The sequence below is a fragment of the Urocitellus parryii genome, chromosome 4 (assembly GCF_045843805.1).
Source record: "Urocitellus parryii isolate mUroPar1 chromosome 4, mUroPar1.hap1, whole genome shotgun sequence".
NCBI classification, from domain to species: domain Eukaryota; kingdom Metazoa; phylum Chordata; class Mammalia; order Rodentia; family Sciuridae; genus Urocitellus; species Urocitellus parryii.
In genome coordinates, this window is record NC_135534.1 from 128943213 (window position 1) to 128962138 (window position 18926).

The 18926-nt window shown below is 32.6% G+C and overlaps 1 protein-coding gene across 1 annotated transcript in view; it reads left to right on the forward strand.

Annotated features, from left to right (window-relative positions):
- The window catches only part of Gkap1 (G kinase anchoring protein 1), a 53823-nt gene that overhangs the window by 19842 nt on the left and 15055 nt on the right, over window positions 1-18926 (forward strand). Inside the window, exon 7 of the mRNA XM_026412486.2 lies at window positions 2063-2085. Coding sequence (XP_026268271.1) covers window positions 2063-2085 — 23 coding nt within the window. The remainder of the gene's footprint in view (window positions 1-2062; window positions 2086-18926) is intronic.

Consider the following 18926-nt stretch of genomic DNA (forward strand, 5'->3'; position numbering starts at 1 on the left):
AAATAAAAGTTCAAAATGCATTTTGAAGAGGACAAACCATAGCAATCTGTTTATAAGTAAACTATTTGAGGATTAGGATAATTTAAATCAATTGTTAAAATTTTGAACTTGTTACTTTTCTAAAACTTAACAAAAATTAAAATTGGCATTTGCAATTTGAGTGACCTTAAAATATATTACTGTTCATATACATAAACTGAAATGACCAAACATCTCAACCATTATTGATCAACCGCTTCACATTATCTGGAATTACCCCTTAGAAAATAAAATACAAATTTTAGAATGAAACTTATTTCCAGAAAACTGTTTATATAACATCATTCGGATTCATTATTAAACAGCAAAGACAGAAGGAGTTATATCCTCCATTAAACTTTTGAAGACAGACCACAAAGCACATCATTTCTAATATGGGTAATACCTTACGTTGCGCTATACAATATGGTAGGCACTATTCATTGGTGGCATTTTAAATATACGTTAGTTTAAAAGTATAGCTCCTGAATTGCATTACTCACACTTCAAATGCTCAATGTGACTAGTAGCTTCCGTATTTTCCCAACTATAGAAAATTAACATCATTGCAGAAAATTTGAACAGTGCTTGTGTTATAGAATAGTTGCTGACCATATGAGCGGCTAAAGAATGGTTTATTTTATTCATAAGAATTCAGCCTTAATATTTTTAACGTTATTCTATGAGTATAAATGTCTCTATAGCAGTAATTTCAAAAAATAAAAATGAAAGATCTAAATACTGTTGCAAAAGTGTTTTTGTGAACTAACTAGGAATAAATTTAGAGGATTTTTTTGCTTTCTTTTGAGGCTCCAGAGTTTTTCCTATAGTCTGCTCCTGAGTAATTTGCTTTACTTTGAGGTTAAAAAAACACACATGCATGGTAAAATAAAATCTCTAATAAGAAAGATTTTATATAAGAAACATATTTCACTAAAAATAGAAGTATGAAGAGAATTATTTTTAGAACCCCTACTTTATTTGACATGTTTCATTTCTTAAGTAGTATATAAGTTTATTAGCTGCATCGAGAAAACCATCAGTAACAATATGTTAAAGGGAAGGTACACAGTATTTTTATAAGTCATGATTATCACAGTTGTGATTATTCCTCAGATTCTAGCATCACATTGTATGTTAAGTAGAACATACCAAAATAATGGTCACATGGCCTACCAGGATTTGGTAGTTTATTGTGAACCTTAAGATTTTGGCATTTACTATGTCTATAGACTTTTATTTTGATCAAAAGATGTTTTAGAGAATTATACCATCTTTCATAGTCTTGGTCAAAAGAAAGCTGTTAAATTATTTTTAGTCCTGGAGAATGTAAGGTTTCTGCTATACACAGAAGTATTATTAGTAGATATCCTGATCCTTTCCAATTTAAATAAGAATACTTGCTCCCTGCTTGTACTTTAGATGCAACCTTGTATCTATATAGATATTCTTTTATGTCTTCCTTTTCTTACCTGTTCTCAGTAATTCCTTTCCTGAAATATTGTGTTGTTTCTAAGTCAGTGACTAACTTCATCTAGAAATATTTTTATGGGTTCATTTTTATATTCTGTGAATTTACCTCAGTTTTTAGGGGTTTATTCATAGTACTATCAAATCATCATGATGTATATTTTTAAAATAAAATAGCTTACAGTTTTAAAGGATATAAATTACTATCATACTCTGTTTCATTCAACAAAGGAAATAATCTGAACATTTTTATAGTTAACAGTACTCTAAATTGATTTTGATCATTTGTGTCCCCTCAGCTTTCTCTCTCCACTGAAATCTTGTGAAACCAAATAACTAAATTATGAGACTCACTTGTTTTAAAATTTAATGTATGGATGATATTTAACTTAAGATACAAGATCTTGGTCCCTAAGCTGAACTAATTAGTAATTATATCCTGACTTTTAACATCTTAAATCTAGAAAAGTAAGTCTGATATGAGTCCTAGATAACCCTTTATAATTTTTAGTTTTATTTATATGCTAAAACATTTTATTTCAATGAAGTTTCACTTTTTATTTTTCATTTACAGATCATATTAGTAAAAAGACTGAGGTAAGTTTGGAACCATCTTATGTTTTAGAAAACACTGTTGATTTTAAGAATAACAGTTTAATATTTAGCAGTAAGTTTTTTTGAGACATAGCTGTTTAAAGGATAGTTCATAGGTTTGTCTTGATTGAACCCATCAGGTTTTGGCAGTATAAGGATAGAAAATATAGGATAAAAATACTATTTGCCTGAAGTATAATGACATTTGGGTTTATTATCCTAATTTGTGTGTGTGGGTGTGTGTGTGTGTGTGGTGAGAGAAAGTGTGTGCACATGGGCCAAAATATTACCATGTGTGTACCAAACTCAAAATTCAAGGGAAAAGTGTCTATGTTTTAATCTTCATAAAAATCTTATCCTGGGACACCATATCTCAGGTATTGAGAATTATGGAAATAGTGAGGTAAGCTGTGATTCTATAGATGCCCATTCCTTTCATCATTAAGGAGTAATACAGCCTATAGTCTACAAACCTTCCTGGGGTTATAGGTCCCTTTCTTTTAAAATTCTATTGCTGCCTCTACAAACCTTTTAGATTTGAGAGATGATACTGTTATAAAATATCCTCTTCTGTTGAGGAAGATACTAATAAAATATAACAGTTCTTTTGGTTTCTTAAAGCAATAATTTCCAAGTTTCATCATTCTTCTGTTATATATGCTTTATTGTTAGTGATTTCATTGTTTTTTTTTCATGATCAGATAGTTCTTGATTTCACTTAGAATATTCTGTATATATTTTGTCTGACCTTTTTGTTTTATTTTGTTTCAAGCATTTGCTTGCCCAGGTTAGGAAAATTTAATCCATCTCTTAAGAAAACTGTATCTGGGGCTAGGGTTGTAGCTCAGTGGTATCATGCTTAGCATACACAAGGTCCTGTGTTCACTCCTCCATACTACCATAAAAACAGAAAATCACATTTAAATAATTCTCTCACCATATTAATAATTTAGTTTGTAACTATACCTGCAAACACAAAATTGATTGATTGTTAAAATAGTTGAAATTCTTTTTAGGTTATTTTTAAGCCACTAACACTATTTCTTAGTTAAAATTAGTTAAAATTTAAATGACCTCATATTTAGACTGAATATTAAATCTGTTTTCAAAACTAGAAACCTGTTTTGGGACCAATTTCAATTTATTTTTACCCATTGAGTTTTGGGGGATAGTTTTAATTCTATCAACTGTTCCATGCTTTGATTTTTTTCTTTTCTGATATGAAAGATTAACAACAACAAAACCATGCAGAGCAAGAGGATCTTATCTATTTAATATATTCAAGATGAGTTGTATTTAAATAAGCATCTGTATAGGGAATCATAGTTTTCCTATCCTCAACTATTAAATTTCATATGTAATAAAATTCATTGTAAAGAATCCTTATGATTTACAAGTTTTATATTTAAAATGTGGTCTAACTTATTTCCCACATAACTATTTAAGAAATTAGTCAAAAGAATATATAATTCACTTCATCTTTTAATGCTTGTTAGAAACATATCGCCTTTATGTTCCATTTCTATTACTAGTATTACAGGTTGAGTATCCCTTATCCAAAATACTTGGAACCAGTAAATTGTTTCTGGTTTTAGATTTTGGAATATTTGTGTAGACTTTTCTGGTTGAGCATCCCTAATCTGAAAACACTAAACATTCAAATAGGATGGAGCATTTTGGATTTCAGATTTTTTTATTAGAAATTCTCAACCTGTATTCACTTTATGGGACTTAAATGTTACAGTGGTTTTGCCCTTGCTCTAGGAGTTTAGAAGAATTTTATCTCCTCCACCCCAGAGAATCCAAAAACGAAGACTGAAAATATTTGTTTGAACTCCAAAATGAAATGTTTTCTGTTCTATAAATGTACTAATCTTTGTTACATTATACTCTGAATAATTATTTCTATCCTTAATATGTTACTTATATCAGGAGAATTTTTTTTCATCATTAGTCTTAAGTACCTAACCTCTTGTCAGAATAACATTCTTACCTGCCCCTTGTAAATCAGGCATTTATTGGATAAAATTCAAATCACTTTAAAAATTTTTCTGTTAGGTGATTTAGGGGTACTTGAACTGCATGTAGGAAGTGGGATACAGTTAGCTTTTCTTCATTAAATATCTGGGAGATGTTGACTACCATTCATCCACCAGTGTCATTCACTAGAGTATAAACAAGAATATCCCAAGAGAATTCTAGATAAACAGAATTAATAACAGAGTAGTTGCTTATACAAACCTCTTTATAAAACCTCAAATAACCTTTTAAAAAATGTTATTTTATTTTTAAAAGTTTTTTTAATCTTAATTTAAAAAATCTTAATATGTTTTAAAGTGATGGTACAGTTGGGAAGAGTATCTTATAGTTTATCCTTTCTCTTGAGACCCACTTTTATCTGACTTTCCTGATGCTAGTTCTTCTAGTATAGTTATATAACTTTAGAAATTTTAGTGATCTAAAGTCCAAAGGTCAAGTCTTCAGGATGCTTGAATAAATAGTCTGTGGAAGAATACCCAAGAAATTATAACAGTTGTTGAATACCCAAGAAATTATAACAGTTGTTACCAAAGGAGGCAGGGGTTGATCCTAGGACAAGGATAAGAGAAAAGGCTTTTTACAGTATAAGTTTTTGAGTTTTTATCATGTCTGTGCTATAATTGTTTTTATTAAAAATTAAAAGGACTAGAGATAAAGGAAAGAGCCAAGGAAAAAAATCAATCCTATGTGGCTTCATAACCTATTTATTTCTGATTGTACTATGCTTGGTTACATGAGTGAATAATAACTTATTTATTTTAGGATCTAGTATATTATAAAAATGTTGGGGGCTGGGGATGTGGCTCAAGCGGTAGCGCGCTCGCCTGGCATGCGTGCGGCCCGGGTTCGATCCTCAGCACCACATACCAACAGAGATGTTGTGTCTGCCGAGAACTAAAAAATAAATATTAAAAAAATTCTCTCTCACTCTCTCTTAAAAAAAAAATAAAAATAAAAATAAAAAAAAATAAAAATGTTGGATCTGTTGATTTTCCAACGTTATGATAATTCATCATTGTATAATTAAATAATAAGAGAAAGATGTTAAAAAGTAAAATAGTTAATCAACTATTAACTATTAGTTATACCTACCAAAATGTTATTAATATAGACTATTAAAGTTAAAAGCACATACATATAAACTGACTTTTAAATATCTCACCTAAAAGCTGGCTTTACTTAAATTTCAAGCCATGTACTAGTCTTACTGTGTTGCGTTTATTTTTGTTCCCTTTCCTATACTTATTTATTAGTTCTCTGGTTTTGAGTAACAGAAGGCCAACTCAGCCCAGCATAAGCAAAAAAAAGAAATACATAAATAAATACATAAAAATGCTTATTTGGTTCATATAACCAAGTCATAAAAGAATAGGGGGAGAATTGGCCTCATAGTTGACTGGATCCAGATGTTTCAACAGTTTTAGAACTCTCTACTCTCAGTTGCTATCTGTGGCTTCATCTCAAGACAGAACATATGATTATGTGGGCATCTCAGGATTAAGTCTTCACAGTGTTTCTTATAAACTGTTAATTAGGTTTTCTTAAAATATACTTTTTAATTGTGGATGGACACAATACCTTTATTTTATTTATTTTAATGTGGTACTGAGGACCAAACTCAGTGCCTCACACGTGCTAGGCAAGCTCTACCACTGAGCTGTAACCCCAGCCCTTGAGACAGTTAGATTCAAATTGTTTTCTTAAATAGATTAAAGAGGCATAAAATATGGCATATCAAATCAAGGGTTGTAGAATGTTTTGCTATTTTTATGATGTTAAAACTGATTGGTGCTCTCATACCAAAATTTTCAATAAAACGAACCAGGACTAGGAGAAATGACTGCTTCTAGGACCATAAGAGGAGATATATAAGATGAACCTGGAGCAAGTAAGAAGGTGCTTTAAAAAAAAAAATTGGGAGCATGTCAGAGGGACAGTAAGAGCCATTAAAGTAGCTCCAATAATCAGAGCTGAGATAATTTGAGAAACCAAGTAAACATAATATTGTACCAAAAGTACAAAGTGTATACTTATGAATCAGTAATAAGTGGTTCAAATAAGTAAATAAATCTGAGAGATAAATCTTCTACTCGTAAAAATTCCAAATGGTTTATGTAGATATTCTCCTTCCAGTAGATGGAACTTAATTTCTCCCATACCTCCTTGAGTGTGGGCTTTGCTTAGTGGCTTTGCTATGGGAGGAGGGAAAATAACTTTACATTGGAGAATTCTGGCAAACACTTCCTTGATGAGGTGATCAGTGGTTACCAATATTGGTTCCTTACTTATAACAAATGTACCATAATAATGTAAGGTGTTAACAACAGTGGAAAACAGGTGAGGGATATGTGGGAACCCCCTGTATTATTTTTGCAACTTTTTTGTAAGTCTAAGACTATTTTAAAATAAAAGTATATTTAAGTGTCAGTGGGGTTCGGATGTTACAGCCATTCTAATGCTTCTCATCAGCCTATAAGTCAATGCTTTTAGCAATTATTGGTGACTATTTTTTGATTCATTATTACCTTGTAGCTTATTCTCCATTAGATTTTTACTTCAAGAACATATGCATTTAGTAATAACTGAATGATAGAGGAGGGTTTATATAAAAACCAGTCTCCCACCCTAGCCCTTGCCCTTTCCTGTACATTTTTTTTTTTAAACTGGGGCTTGAACCCAGAGGTAATTTACCACTGAACTACATCACAGCCCTTTTTATTTTTATTTTTTTATTTTGAGACAGGCTCTCACTAAGTTGCTTAGGACCTTGCTAAATTGCTAATGCTGTCCTGGAACTTGTGATCTTTCCTGCCTCAGCTTCCAAAGTGCTGATATTATAGAAATATGCCTTCATACCTGGAAGCTCCTGAACTACTTTTAAAAATAATTTTATATTTTCAAGACTTGACTCTTCTGTATGCCAAGCCATGTGGAAGTATTGAGTTTTTCTGAACATACTGTATTTTTTCATACTATTTCATACTATATTCTTCTCTATTTTTCTTTATCTGGCTAACTTGTCTAGTGAGTCACTGACCAGAGTAAACATCTTGCTTTAGAACTTAGCCATAGGGTCACATTTTCCTGGAAGCTTTCCCCAATCATGATTTTATTTAGATGCCCTGAACAGCCTGTTTGATAGCATTCAACTCCTTATCATTTTTCCCCATAGCTTTATTGAGGTAAAATTGAAGAACGGGCTGGGGCTCAGCAGTAGTGCACTTGCCTGGCATGTATGAGGCACTGAGTTCAATTCATAGCACTACATATAAATAAACAAAATAAAAGGTCTATCAACAACTAAAAAAAATTTTTTGGAAGTACAATAAAAAGTACATATTTGAAGTATGTAATTTTATCACCTTTGACATGTATATAACCAATGCAATCAGCAATTCCATTACTTTTTAAAAATTGAAATCATGCAGACTGTTTCCTGTATGATTTATTACATTAGAAATCAATCACCTTAACATAGAGAACCCCACCTCCATTCATCAACTATTTCAAAATTAATATAAATATCTCAGAGGTCAAGGGGAAAAGCCCGAGAAAAGTAAATAAAAAGTGCTTTGAACTAATGATAATAAAATTTTAAGTATCAGGATTTCTGGGATGAAACAGTACTCAGATGAACATTTATAACTTAAAGTAACTCATATCAGAAAGAAGCTAGATTAACAAATTATTTTCAAATTATGCAGTAGGAAGGAAAAAATAAGAGTAGGAGCAGAAATAGATGAAATAGAGAAATAGTACAAAAATAAACAAGTCTAATCAAGAAAAAATCAAGAACAAAAAATAATATCAGTGGAAAGGGAGCTATTAAAAATAACCCTACAGGGGCTGGGGTTGTGGCTCAGTGGTAGAGTGCTTGCCTAGCACGTGTGAGGCCCTGGATTCGATCCTTAGCACCACATAAAATAAATTAAAAATAAAGATATTGTGTTCAACTACAACTAAAAAATATTTAAAAAATAACACTACAGGTGCTAAAAATATATTGAGGTAATATTATAATTGTATGCCAACATATGTGATGGTCAGTATTAGAGATGGATAAGGGTGCTGCTGAGAAGAAAGTATATTCAGTCATTGATATTCTATATATGTCTGTTAAATCTAAATTATCAATTGTATTTTTTACTTGTATAGCTTTTTTGTTTAGTTTTTGTTTGGAGGATCTATCCAGTAGAGACAGAGGCATTTTAAGTTACCCAGTATTATTATGTTGTGCTGTATTTGATTCTTGAAATTGAGAAGGGTTTGTTTGATGTACATGGATGTTCCATTGTTTAGGGCATAAATATGTATGATTGTAATGTCTTGTTGATGTATAATTCCTCTAAGCAGTATGAAATGGCCTTATTTTCCCTTCTGACTAACTTTGGGTTAAAATCCACTTTATCTGATATGAGGATAGAAACTTCTGCTTGTTTATGTGATCCATGTGAGTGACATATTTTTTCTATCATTTCACCTTCAGTAAGTGAATGTCTCTTGGAGACAGCATCTTGTTGAGACTTGTTTTTTAATCCAGTCTCCCAGTCTGTGTCTTTTGATTGATGAATTTAGGCCATTAATGTTCAAGGTTATTATTGAGATATGACTTGTATTCCTGGTTATTTGGGCTTATTTCTAGTTTTTAATTTGAATTAGCTTCTCCTTTGATTGACTATTCCTTTAGTGTTGTTCCTCTCTTTGCTGGTTTTCACTTTTTTTTTCCATTTCATCTTCGTGGAATATTTTGTTGAGATAGTTTTGTAGTGCAGGCTTTCTAGTTGCAAATTCTTTTGTTTATCATGGAAGATTTTTATTTGATCTTCAAATCTGAAGTTTAATTTTGCTGGATATAGGATTCTTGATTGGTATCCATTTTCTTTCAGCACTTGATATATATTATTTCAGGACATCCTAGCTTTGAGGGTCTTGGATGAGAAATCATCTGAGATCTGAATTGATTTCCCCATATAGGTAATCCGATATTTTTCTCTCAGAGCCTTTAAGATTCTATCTGTATGTTAGGCGTTTTCATTATAATGTGCCTTGGTGTGGGTCTGTTGTAATTTTGTACATTTGGGGTCCTGTAAGCCTCCTGTATTTGATTTTATATTCCATTCTTTAGGTTTGGAAAATTTTCTAGTATATTATTTTATTGAAAAGATTGTGCATTCCTTTGGTTTGTACCTCTGCAACTTCATCTATTGCGATAAATCTTAAATTTGGTCTATTCATGTTATCCCATAGTTCTTGGAATTCTGTTCATGGTTTCTTAATGTCTTCTTTCCATGGTCAACTCTGTTTTCAAGATTATGTATTTTTCTGATTTCATTTCTCATACTGTTCTTTAACTTCACAGTTCTAAGTACATTCTTAACTCCTTCTCTGACATTTTTTTCAATGTGGTGTTGATGGATTCTGGTTTTGGAGTATCTAGGTTTGTTTGGGGAAGTTTTTTTCTTTGCTTTTTCATGTTGTTTATGCGTCTACCCATCTAACAGTATGGATCTGAGGCAGTAGAGTTTCTACCCTGTGGACTTATAATGTCCCGAGGTTTCCACTACCACACCATTTAGGGGGAGACAAATAATAACCATCACCAATGTAAATAATACACAGCATTAAAACAAATAGTACCTATGATGATATCCATAATGTTAATTATCCCAATATACAGAAATGATATGATCATACAATAAAAACAGCAGGTTTGCAAAAGGGTTTATAATCTCAAAAGGTGAACAGGGAGAGATCAGAGAGGATGTAATGATTATGAGGCAGGAGGAGAAAAGAAGTAAAAAAGTAAAGGAAGAATTAAAGAAAATAGAGATTAGCTATTAGAAAATGAAAAGAGAATGGAAACAGAAAAAATATATAAAGTAAAAATTATAAAAAATTAAAAATAAAAAAATGCAAAACTAAAATATACCAAACATTCTAGTTCACAGAAAAAAACCTAATCCATGAAAAATAATTGGCTTTAAAAATGTTAGAAATGAGAAAAAAAAATGAATATGTATAAGTGTCCATATACCATTAAGATCACAATTAAACAGAGAAAAAGAATTTTTAAAAAAAGATCTTGATGAAAAGTTAAGGAGTTCAAAAGATTCTCATTTCCTTTTCTCAGTAGTTTTAGGTGGGATCCTCTGGAGCTTGATGCTCTACCCTCTGGATTGCTGGAGTGAGAGAGGTAATCCAGTAGGTGGAATTCCTGAAGGCAGGGTTTAGGCTTAGATGGGCTCCAGGCTCTTCGCTGAATGCCAGTTGGTCTGGAGATTTTAAATCAGCACACCTCCAGGGCTCAGTACTTGCTGGTCCATGCTGAGAGACTGTACTCCAGGGATCTCCCCTGGTTTCTATTGGTGAGATAGCCAATTCTTAGCCGCTGTGTCACCTTCAGACCTCACGTTTCCTGTAAAGGTTCAGTCTCTAAATGATCTCTCCTGCCTCCTCCCTTCCAAGTTCCTGGCAAGATAGGTCTTTTCCAGCTGGTCCTGCAAGCAGTCTGATTGAAGGAGGAGGGGTAGAGCAGGATGGGTATCCATTACCAGTTGTTCCCTCTGTAAACTTCTTTCCTGTTTGATTTTCTCCTGGTTACAAGCACACTCTGTGTCTGCAGTATGTGTTTACTGGGGATGTATTTCAGCCCAAACTTGGGTTTGCCAGGAATTGGCACCTTCAGGTGCTGCCCCAGTGCAGCTGATGCAAAATGGTTCTTTCCTTCTTCTACACGCTGACTGGAGAGGTGGTGTCTTCTTTCCCTGCACATGGATATTGTGCAGCACATCCTTCAGGTTTGCCGGTCCTTGATCTCTAAATGCTCCATACCCAGGCACACCTTGGGCCTCCCCCAAATTTGGCTTCCTTTATTCCTTTATCCCTCCACTGTGCTCATAGAGGGGGACTACTCTGGCTGCTGCTTCCAGCCTGATTGTGCCACTGGGGATTTCTTCCTTATTTTATTATATCAAACCTCCTGAGTTGCCGATCTGCTTTTTGAATGTCCAGTTTTAAATTCCAGTAAAGTCCCCCCACTTTTTTTTGTTGTTGTTTTGTTTGCCCACTTTACCAAGAAGCTGCCTGTCTACTTTCTTGTTTCACTCTATGGAGGAGTCAGGAAAGTGACCTCTTCTATTCTTTCATCTTGAAACTCCTCCTTATCATTTTATTTCTTCACTAGAATTTGAGTTCTTAGAAGTTAACAAAATCAAATTTTGTTGATTTTGTTCCCTAGTAGTCCTAATTTCTGACACATGGTAAATAGTAATGTAAATGAAAATCAGTTGAGTGAATGACATTGTTCTACCTTCTTACTAAAACTTTCAAGAGTCTTTGTTGGAGTCTGCTTATGTATTCTAATAATGTTTATAACAAGCACATAGTAGGTTTCATTTTCTCTGCCACTTTAAACACATTATTAGGGCTTTCATGGAGCTCTGTATTAAGAATAATTATGAGACTACATTCTTGTTCAGTAATAAAAAAATGCCACTAACAATTAACTATATTTGCCATTTACAAAAGAAGTGGTTACATGCTTTATAGTTTATTATTCCTGATTTAAAGAAGAGTTATTTAAAAAAGAGTTATCTTCCTATTTAAAGAAGATTTAAAGAAAAGTTATTTAAAGAAGAGTTATTTATGTATTAGTTTTTATCTTAGTATTATGAGTTCCAGGAGAGTAGCCCATGCATAGTATAGTCCTGATTACATAGTAACAGCTTATTAAATGCATAATTATTTCAAGTTAAGACTTGATTCTATTGGAGTTTACCCTGGGGGAGAGGAGAAAGTAGACTTACCCCAAATATAATGTCGTCATTAATAGCTCACTTGGAGAACATCATTATTTAGATTTCCTCTTGGAATAAGTTAAAAACACTTGAGTAGTAAAAACAAAAAAGCACATAGTTTGCTATTTTGAAAACTTTATAACAGTATGTTAAAGTATCTTTTTAAAAAATATTTTTTTAGTTTTAAGTGGACACAATATCTTTATTTCACATTTATATGGTGCTGAGGATCAAACTCAGTGTCTCAAGCATGAGGCAAGCACTCTACCACTGAGCCACAATCCCAGGCCTTTAAAGTATCTTAAATTGTAAAGCTAGAAGGCTATCCTCTAAGACCTAACATGAAACTCTTAGAAATATGAAAGTATTATAATGAAAGTTTTCCCACAAATTAATCTGTAGAGTCTGCAAGTCTAGTGAAAATCCTAGAATTTTTGTTTTTGTTTTTAGAACTCAACAAGTTACTAGTATAGAACAACAAAGGCCAAGAGCTAAGAACTCCTAAAGAAGAACCATAAATAATGTATTTGTCATTCACCAAAAGTCCATGTATGTATGAGTATGTTTTTGAGCTGTTTTGTCCTACTGAGCAGTTTAATCCTGGGCCATTTCTATACTTGTTAATTATTCTAACTTTATCATGTTTTATATGTAGAAAAGCAAGGAACAGCTGTATTAAGAAAAAATAAATAAATTGTATCTTTACTTTTCATCACACAATAAAATCAGTTCTGCATACAGATGAGCCATTTAGACAAAAGCATATTTATAACTTTTAGAACTGGAAAATACAGGAGAACATGTTTCTGACTGAGGAGAATGGAAAAAATTCACAGAAATACTCTAAAACAAATGATTTATAAATTGGATGTCATTCAAAGTAAATAACTTATTTTCCAAAAAATACCAAATAGAATGTAAAAAGGTAAGGCACAAATGAAGTTTTCAAAATATAGAACTGATAAAGAACTAGTATCTAGGTAGAGAAAGAACTCCAATCAAATGGTTACTGTCTCACAAGATATAAATATGAAAGAATAAGCAAGAAACATCAGACATTTCACAAAACAGGAAATATGTATAACAAAAACATGACAAACATCCTACTTTGTAACTAATCAGAGAAATGTAAATTAAGATCACACTGAGAATACTGTTTTTTTGTTTTGTTTTTCCCCTTTACCCACCAGGCAGGCAAAAATTAAGAAGTTTGAAAATATCAAGATTCAGAGGTCATGGATCTATAGAATTATAGATCAGTTTATATTGGTGAGAATGTAAATTAGTACAAATACTTTGCATAATTTTGTGTTCTTATAAATTTTAAAATTTATAATAACTGAGGAGTCAGCACACATTTTCTATAAAGGGCCAGGTAGAAAATATTTTAGGCTTTGAGGTATATCTGGTCTTTGTCACAGCTACTCAGTTCTGCCATTTATAGAATAAAAGCGGCTATAGCTTACTTAAATGACTGAGAATGGTTGTGTTGCAGTAAAACTTTATTTTCAAAACTGGCAGCAGGCCCCTTTTGGGCTGTAGCTTGCAGGTCCTTGATAGACAAATTTGCAGTTTTACTCCTAAGTACACATGTCCTAGAGAAACTTTTATGTTTCCTAGGAACCATAGGAATGTGTTTATGTGTGCAATGGACTAGCCCACCTTCATCTTCCCCAAAGAAAAAACTGGAAAACTATTATTTTTCAGCAGAATGGATAAATTTTAGTGTAATCACACAAAGGTTTACATAGTAGTGAAAGTAAAGTTATGTTTCTGAGTAACTACATGAATGATCCAAAACAGTGTTAAATGAAAAATAAGTCTCAGAAGATTTCTCAGAGTGGTATCAATTTTATAAAACTTAAACAAAACTTAAGTATTCTTTTTTTTTAAGAAATGGGGATTGAACCCAAGGACGCTTAAATGGAAGGCGATCCTCAGGGTTATACAAAATGACATATAAGAGGAAAGGAGGGGTAAGACAAGATAATACAAATCGAAGAAATGATTTACAGTAGAAGGGGTAGAGAGAGAAAAGGGGAGGGGAGGGGAGGGGAGGGGGGATAGTAGAGAATAGGACAGACAGCAGAATACATCAGACACTAGAAAGGCAATTTGTCAATCAATGGAAGGGTAACTGATGTGATACAGCAATCTGTATACGGGGTAAAATTGGGAGTTCATAACCCACTTGAATCAAACTGTGAAATATGATGTATTAAGAACTATGTAATGTTTTGAACGACCAACAATAAAAAAAAACAAAAAAAAGAAATGGGGATTGAACCCAAGGACACTTAACTGCTGAGCCACATTTCCAGCCCTTTTTTATATTTTATTTAAAAATGGGGTTTTGTTGAATTTCTTAGGGCCTTGTTAAGTTGCTGAGACTGGCTTTGAATTCACAGTCCTGCCTCAGCCTCCTGAGCTGCTGGCATTATAGGCATGCACCACTGCACCTGGCAAAACTTAAGTATTCTTGCTAAAAATACTTAACCTGAGGCAGGGGTTGTGGCTCAGTGGTAGAGCGCTCACCTAGCACATATGAGGCACTGGGTTCAATCCTAAGCCCCACATAAAAGTAAATAAAATAAAGGTATTGTGTACATCTACAACTAAAAACATTTTTTTAAAAGTTTAACCTAATATATAAATCAAGCCTTGAGCTCTGACTTCCATTTTTCAAGAGATAAAGTAAACCAGAAAAACCAAGATGGATACTTTGTAGGACAACTGACCTGGTCTCTTTAACAAAACAAAACAAAAATGTTACTGAGAAGAAAAGGTGGAGTGTTTTGAGGAGGATGTTCTAGATTAAAGGAGATTTAAGAGATGACCAAATGTAATATGTAGACCTTAATTAGACTAGTAATAAGATGTTTTGTTACAGTTGAAGAAATTCAAATATGAAATAGGCATAAGTATATGACATTAGAAAATATGAATTTTGTTGGGTGTGATAATATGGTTACATTGAAAAATATTTTATAACTGCATGTGAAAGAATTTTGAGATAAAATGTCATGATGGCTATGCTGTAAAATTATAAGCAACAATAGGAGAAATATAGGATAAATATAGGAAAAACTTTACAGTTGTTAAGTTTAGGGGTAGAATAAATGGATGAAAAATTTCAAAATAAAAAGTAAATAGAGAAAATGGGCAAATGCATTTATATTGTTTAATGATATGCTTGTAAAACACAAACCAAAGATGGGAATGATAAACTAAATTTGGAGGGTAGTATTAACTTTTGTAGAGGCAGGAAGATAGAGATAAGTGAAAACTATATGAGGGCAGGGCACAAAGGATAAACAGTGTTCTAAATTGTTAAGAAGAATGGTGGAGGGGCTAGGGTTGTGGCTCAGTGGTAGAGCACTTGCCTAGCATGTGTGAGGCATTAGGCTTGGTCCCCGACACCACATAAAAATAAACAACAACAACAAAAAAAAACTGCTTTTAAAAAAAAAACAAAAGAAGAACAATGGTGGAGTTGTGAGTGCCTTCTTAGAAATGGCTTTATTGAGTTATGTACCATAAAATTTGTCTATTGCATGTGTATATAGCATGTGTGTATTAAAATAATATTTACTTAATATTTGTTTTGAGTTGCTGGGAATTGAACTGAGGGTCATGCATGTTGGGCAATTTCTACTACAGAACTACAACCCCTACTCTCATTTGTAGTATATTTAAAGAGTTTTGTGGCTATAATCATAGTCTAGTTTTCAAAAATTTCCATAATTCCCAAGGCTCCTGCATATCCATTTATTTTATAAAAATATTTTTAGTTATAGATGAACATGATAACTTTATTTTATGTATTTTTTAAAATGTGGTGCTGAGGATCAAACCCAGTGCCTCACACGTGCTAGGCAAGCACTCTACCACTGGATCACAACCCTAGCCCTGGCATATACATTTATAATTAGTCTCTACTCCTACCTGCAGCCCTTGGCAATGACTCTTCTGACCTCTATCTCTGCAGATATGCCTTTTTGGGCAATCTCTTATGAGTGTACTTCTACAATATGTTGTCTTACACATTTAACTTCTTTCACTTAGTGTTTTTGAGCTTTACCCTTATATAGCATGTATCAGTAATTCATTCAGATTTATTGGTGAATAATATTCCATTGTATAAATGTTGGTGGACTTTCTGTGAATGAACATTTGTTGGCTGTGTGTTTTGTTTCTCTTCGGTGAATATCTAGGAGTGAAATTGCTGGGTTATATGGTAAATTTATGTTTAGACTTAGAGTCTGTCAGATTGTTTTAAAAAAATGACTGCACCAGTTACCATTCCCAGCAACACTAGGGCTCTAGGTTCCACATTTTAAAATTGGTGCATTATAACTATACATAATGGTGGGATTTGTTGTTAAATATTCACACATGCACATAATATAACAATATAATTTGGCCAGTATTCTTCTTAGTATTTTCCCTGAGGGTTCCATTTTCTATATATTCTTACTAATACTAGATATTGTCTCTGGTTTTGATTATAGCCATTTGATTATAGCATGTAATTGTAATTTTCATTCAGTTTGCACTTTCTTAAACTAAGATGCATTTTTTTCATGTGCTTAGCAGCAATTTTTGCATCTTCTCTGATGAAGTTTCTGTTTAGATCTGTTACCCATTTTAAGTGTGTTGTCTAATTATTGATTATAAGATTTCTTCATGTGTTTGGAGGATATGAGTCCTCTATCAGATGTATGATTTCTAATTATTTTCTCTCAGGCGGTGCTTTGTCTTTTTGTTTTCTTAATGGTATCTTTTGAAGCAGAAAAGTTTTATATTTTGATGGATTATACTCTTGATGTTCATTTAATAACTCTTTGCCTAACCGAAGACCATTATTATTTATTCGAGAAGCATTATAGTTTTAATTTTTCCTTTAATGTTTATGATTCATATTTTAGTTAATTTTTGTGTATGGTATGAATAAAAAATTCAAATTTACCTTTTGGTATGAATAAAAAATTCAAATTTACCTTTCAGCATGTGCATATCCAGTTTTCCCAGTGCTGCTTATTGAAAATACTATTATCTCCTTAAAGAAGTGCTTTGGCACCTTTTAAAAAATTAAATTGACCATAAATTTAAAAGTTTACGATGACTATCAATCTGTTTAATTTATTTGTATGTCTATATTTATGCAAACATTATCTGTCTTACTCATTGTATGCTGTGCTCAGATTTCAGATTAAATTGAAATTGAATTGGCTATACAGTAATTGATTTAAAGAACCTGTGTTCTTAAATTCACCACATTTTGATCTTTTTTCTGTGATGAATGGTGTGGGGGGGTGGTAGTTGAATTATTTTTGTCTCCCCCGTAGTTTATCAAGTTGTAGTTTAAAATTTATCATCTTATAGGCTGAAAAGATATTTTGTGCCTCACTAAGAACTACTCAAAAGATATGAGAATAGGGATAGTGGATAGAGATTGGGATAGGATTGTAGTAATGGGAGCATCTATCAAAAAGTAGACACACTAGATGGAACTGCAGTCTTTAGTGACAGGAAAATCCAGAGATTGTTGCCAACAGCATGTTATTTATTCTGTTTATAGAAGTGTTTTAAGCAAGTTTGTATTTATTGCTTTCAGATGAAGTCTTAACAGAATATACTGAAAGAGGGGCTAGGGGCTCAGTGGTAGAGTGCTTGCCTAGCATGTGTGAGGCACTAGGTTCAATCCTCAGCACCACATAAAAATAAGTAAAGTGAAGGTATGTGTCCATCTCCAACTAAAAATATTTTTTTTAAAAAAAGAATATTTTGGGGGCTGGGGTTGTGGCTCAGCAGTAGAGTGCTCAGTTTGCATGTGCAAGTCCCTGGGTTCGATCCTCAGCACCACATAAAAAATAAACAAGTAAAATAAAGGTGTAAAAAATTATAAAAAAAGAATATTCTGTAAATAGTTCATGAAGCAATAGATTTAAGAGTTATATCTGTACCATTTAGCAATAATTTATGGGCATTCCTGAGCCGTAATTACCTGGGGCAGGGGGGATAAATACTTGCTCTGTCAACTTCTCATAGTATTTATGAGATTCATGTAGTAATGTTTGTTTAAATGCTTTGTAAAATATAAAGCATTATACAAACTTTTAAAATGTCATTTGTGTATTAAGCACTTATATACAAGAAAATAGTTTATTCAAACACTTAATTTTCATAGTGTGAAGGGAAAAGGATATAGAATTTGATCACAAATACAATTGAAACGGGTAAAATTGTATTAGAACTTAAAAATGTGGGGCCTAAGTGAAATCATTGAGAGTGAGAAGAATATTTTCTTTAGTCTCTGTGCATATAACAGGAAGTCAGAGGAGGAATACTACTTTATTGGAGAATGTGTAAACTTTCTAATTTTACATAACTGGATATATAATGATAAAATATTGTCTCTTTAAAACATTCTTCATTATTATATAGAATTTATGTAAAAATTATTTATAAGTGCAGTGCAAAATATCAAGCAATACAAGGTTATTAATCAAGACAGTGCATTACCAGCATAAGTATAAACATAGGTTGATAGGATTACGAGTCCAGAGATTTGGACAGGGGTGCCAGGACTATTCACTGGGGAAAATAGTCTTCTTAACAGATAATGCTGGATATCTACATGCCAAAGAATGAATTTGTATTCCTTCAATACCATACAAAAAAATTAACTCAAAAGTAGATGTTAGAAGTAAATGTAAGTACTAAAACCATTTGCAGTGGTGCATGCCTGTACTCCCAGTTACTGGGGAGGCTGAGGCAGGAGGATTACTTGAACCCAGGGAGTTAGAGACCATCCTGGACACAACATAGCAAGGCCCTGCCTAGCTTAGTGGTAGAGCAACTTGCCTAGCACACATGAGGCTCTAGGTTTCATCCCCAGTACTACAAAAAAAAAAAATTTAATGTTTTTTAGGTTAAAAGGTTAAAAGGTACAATAAATATAACATTTAGAAGAAAATATAGGAATGAATTTTTGTACACTTGGGT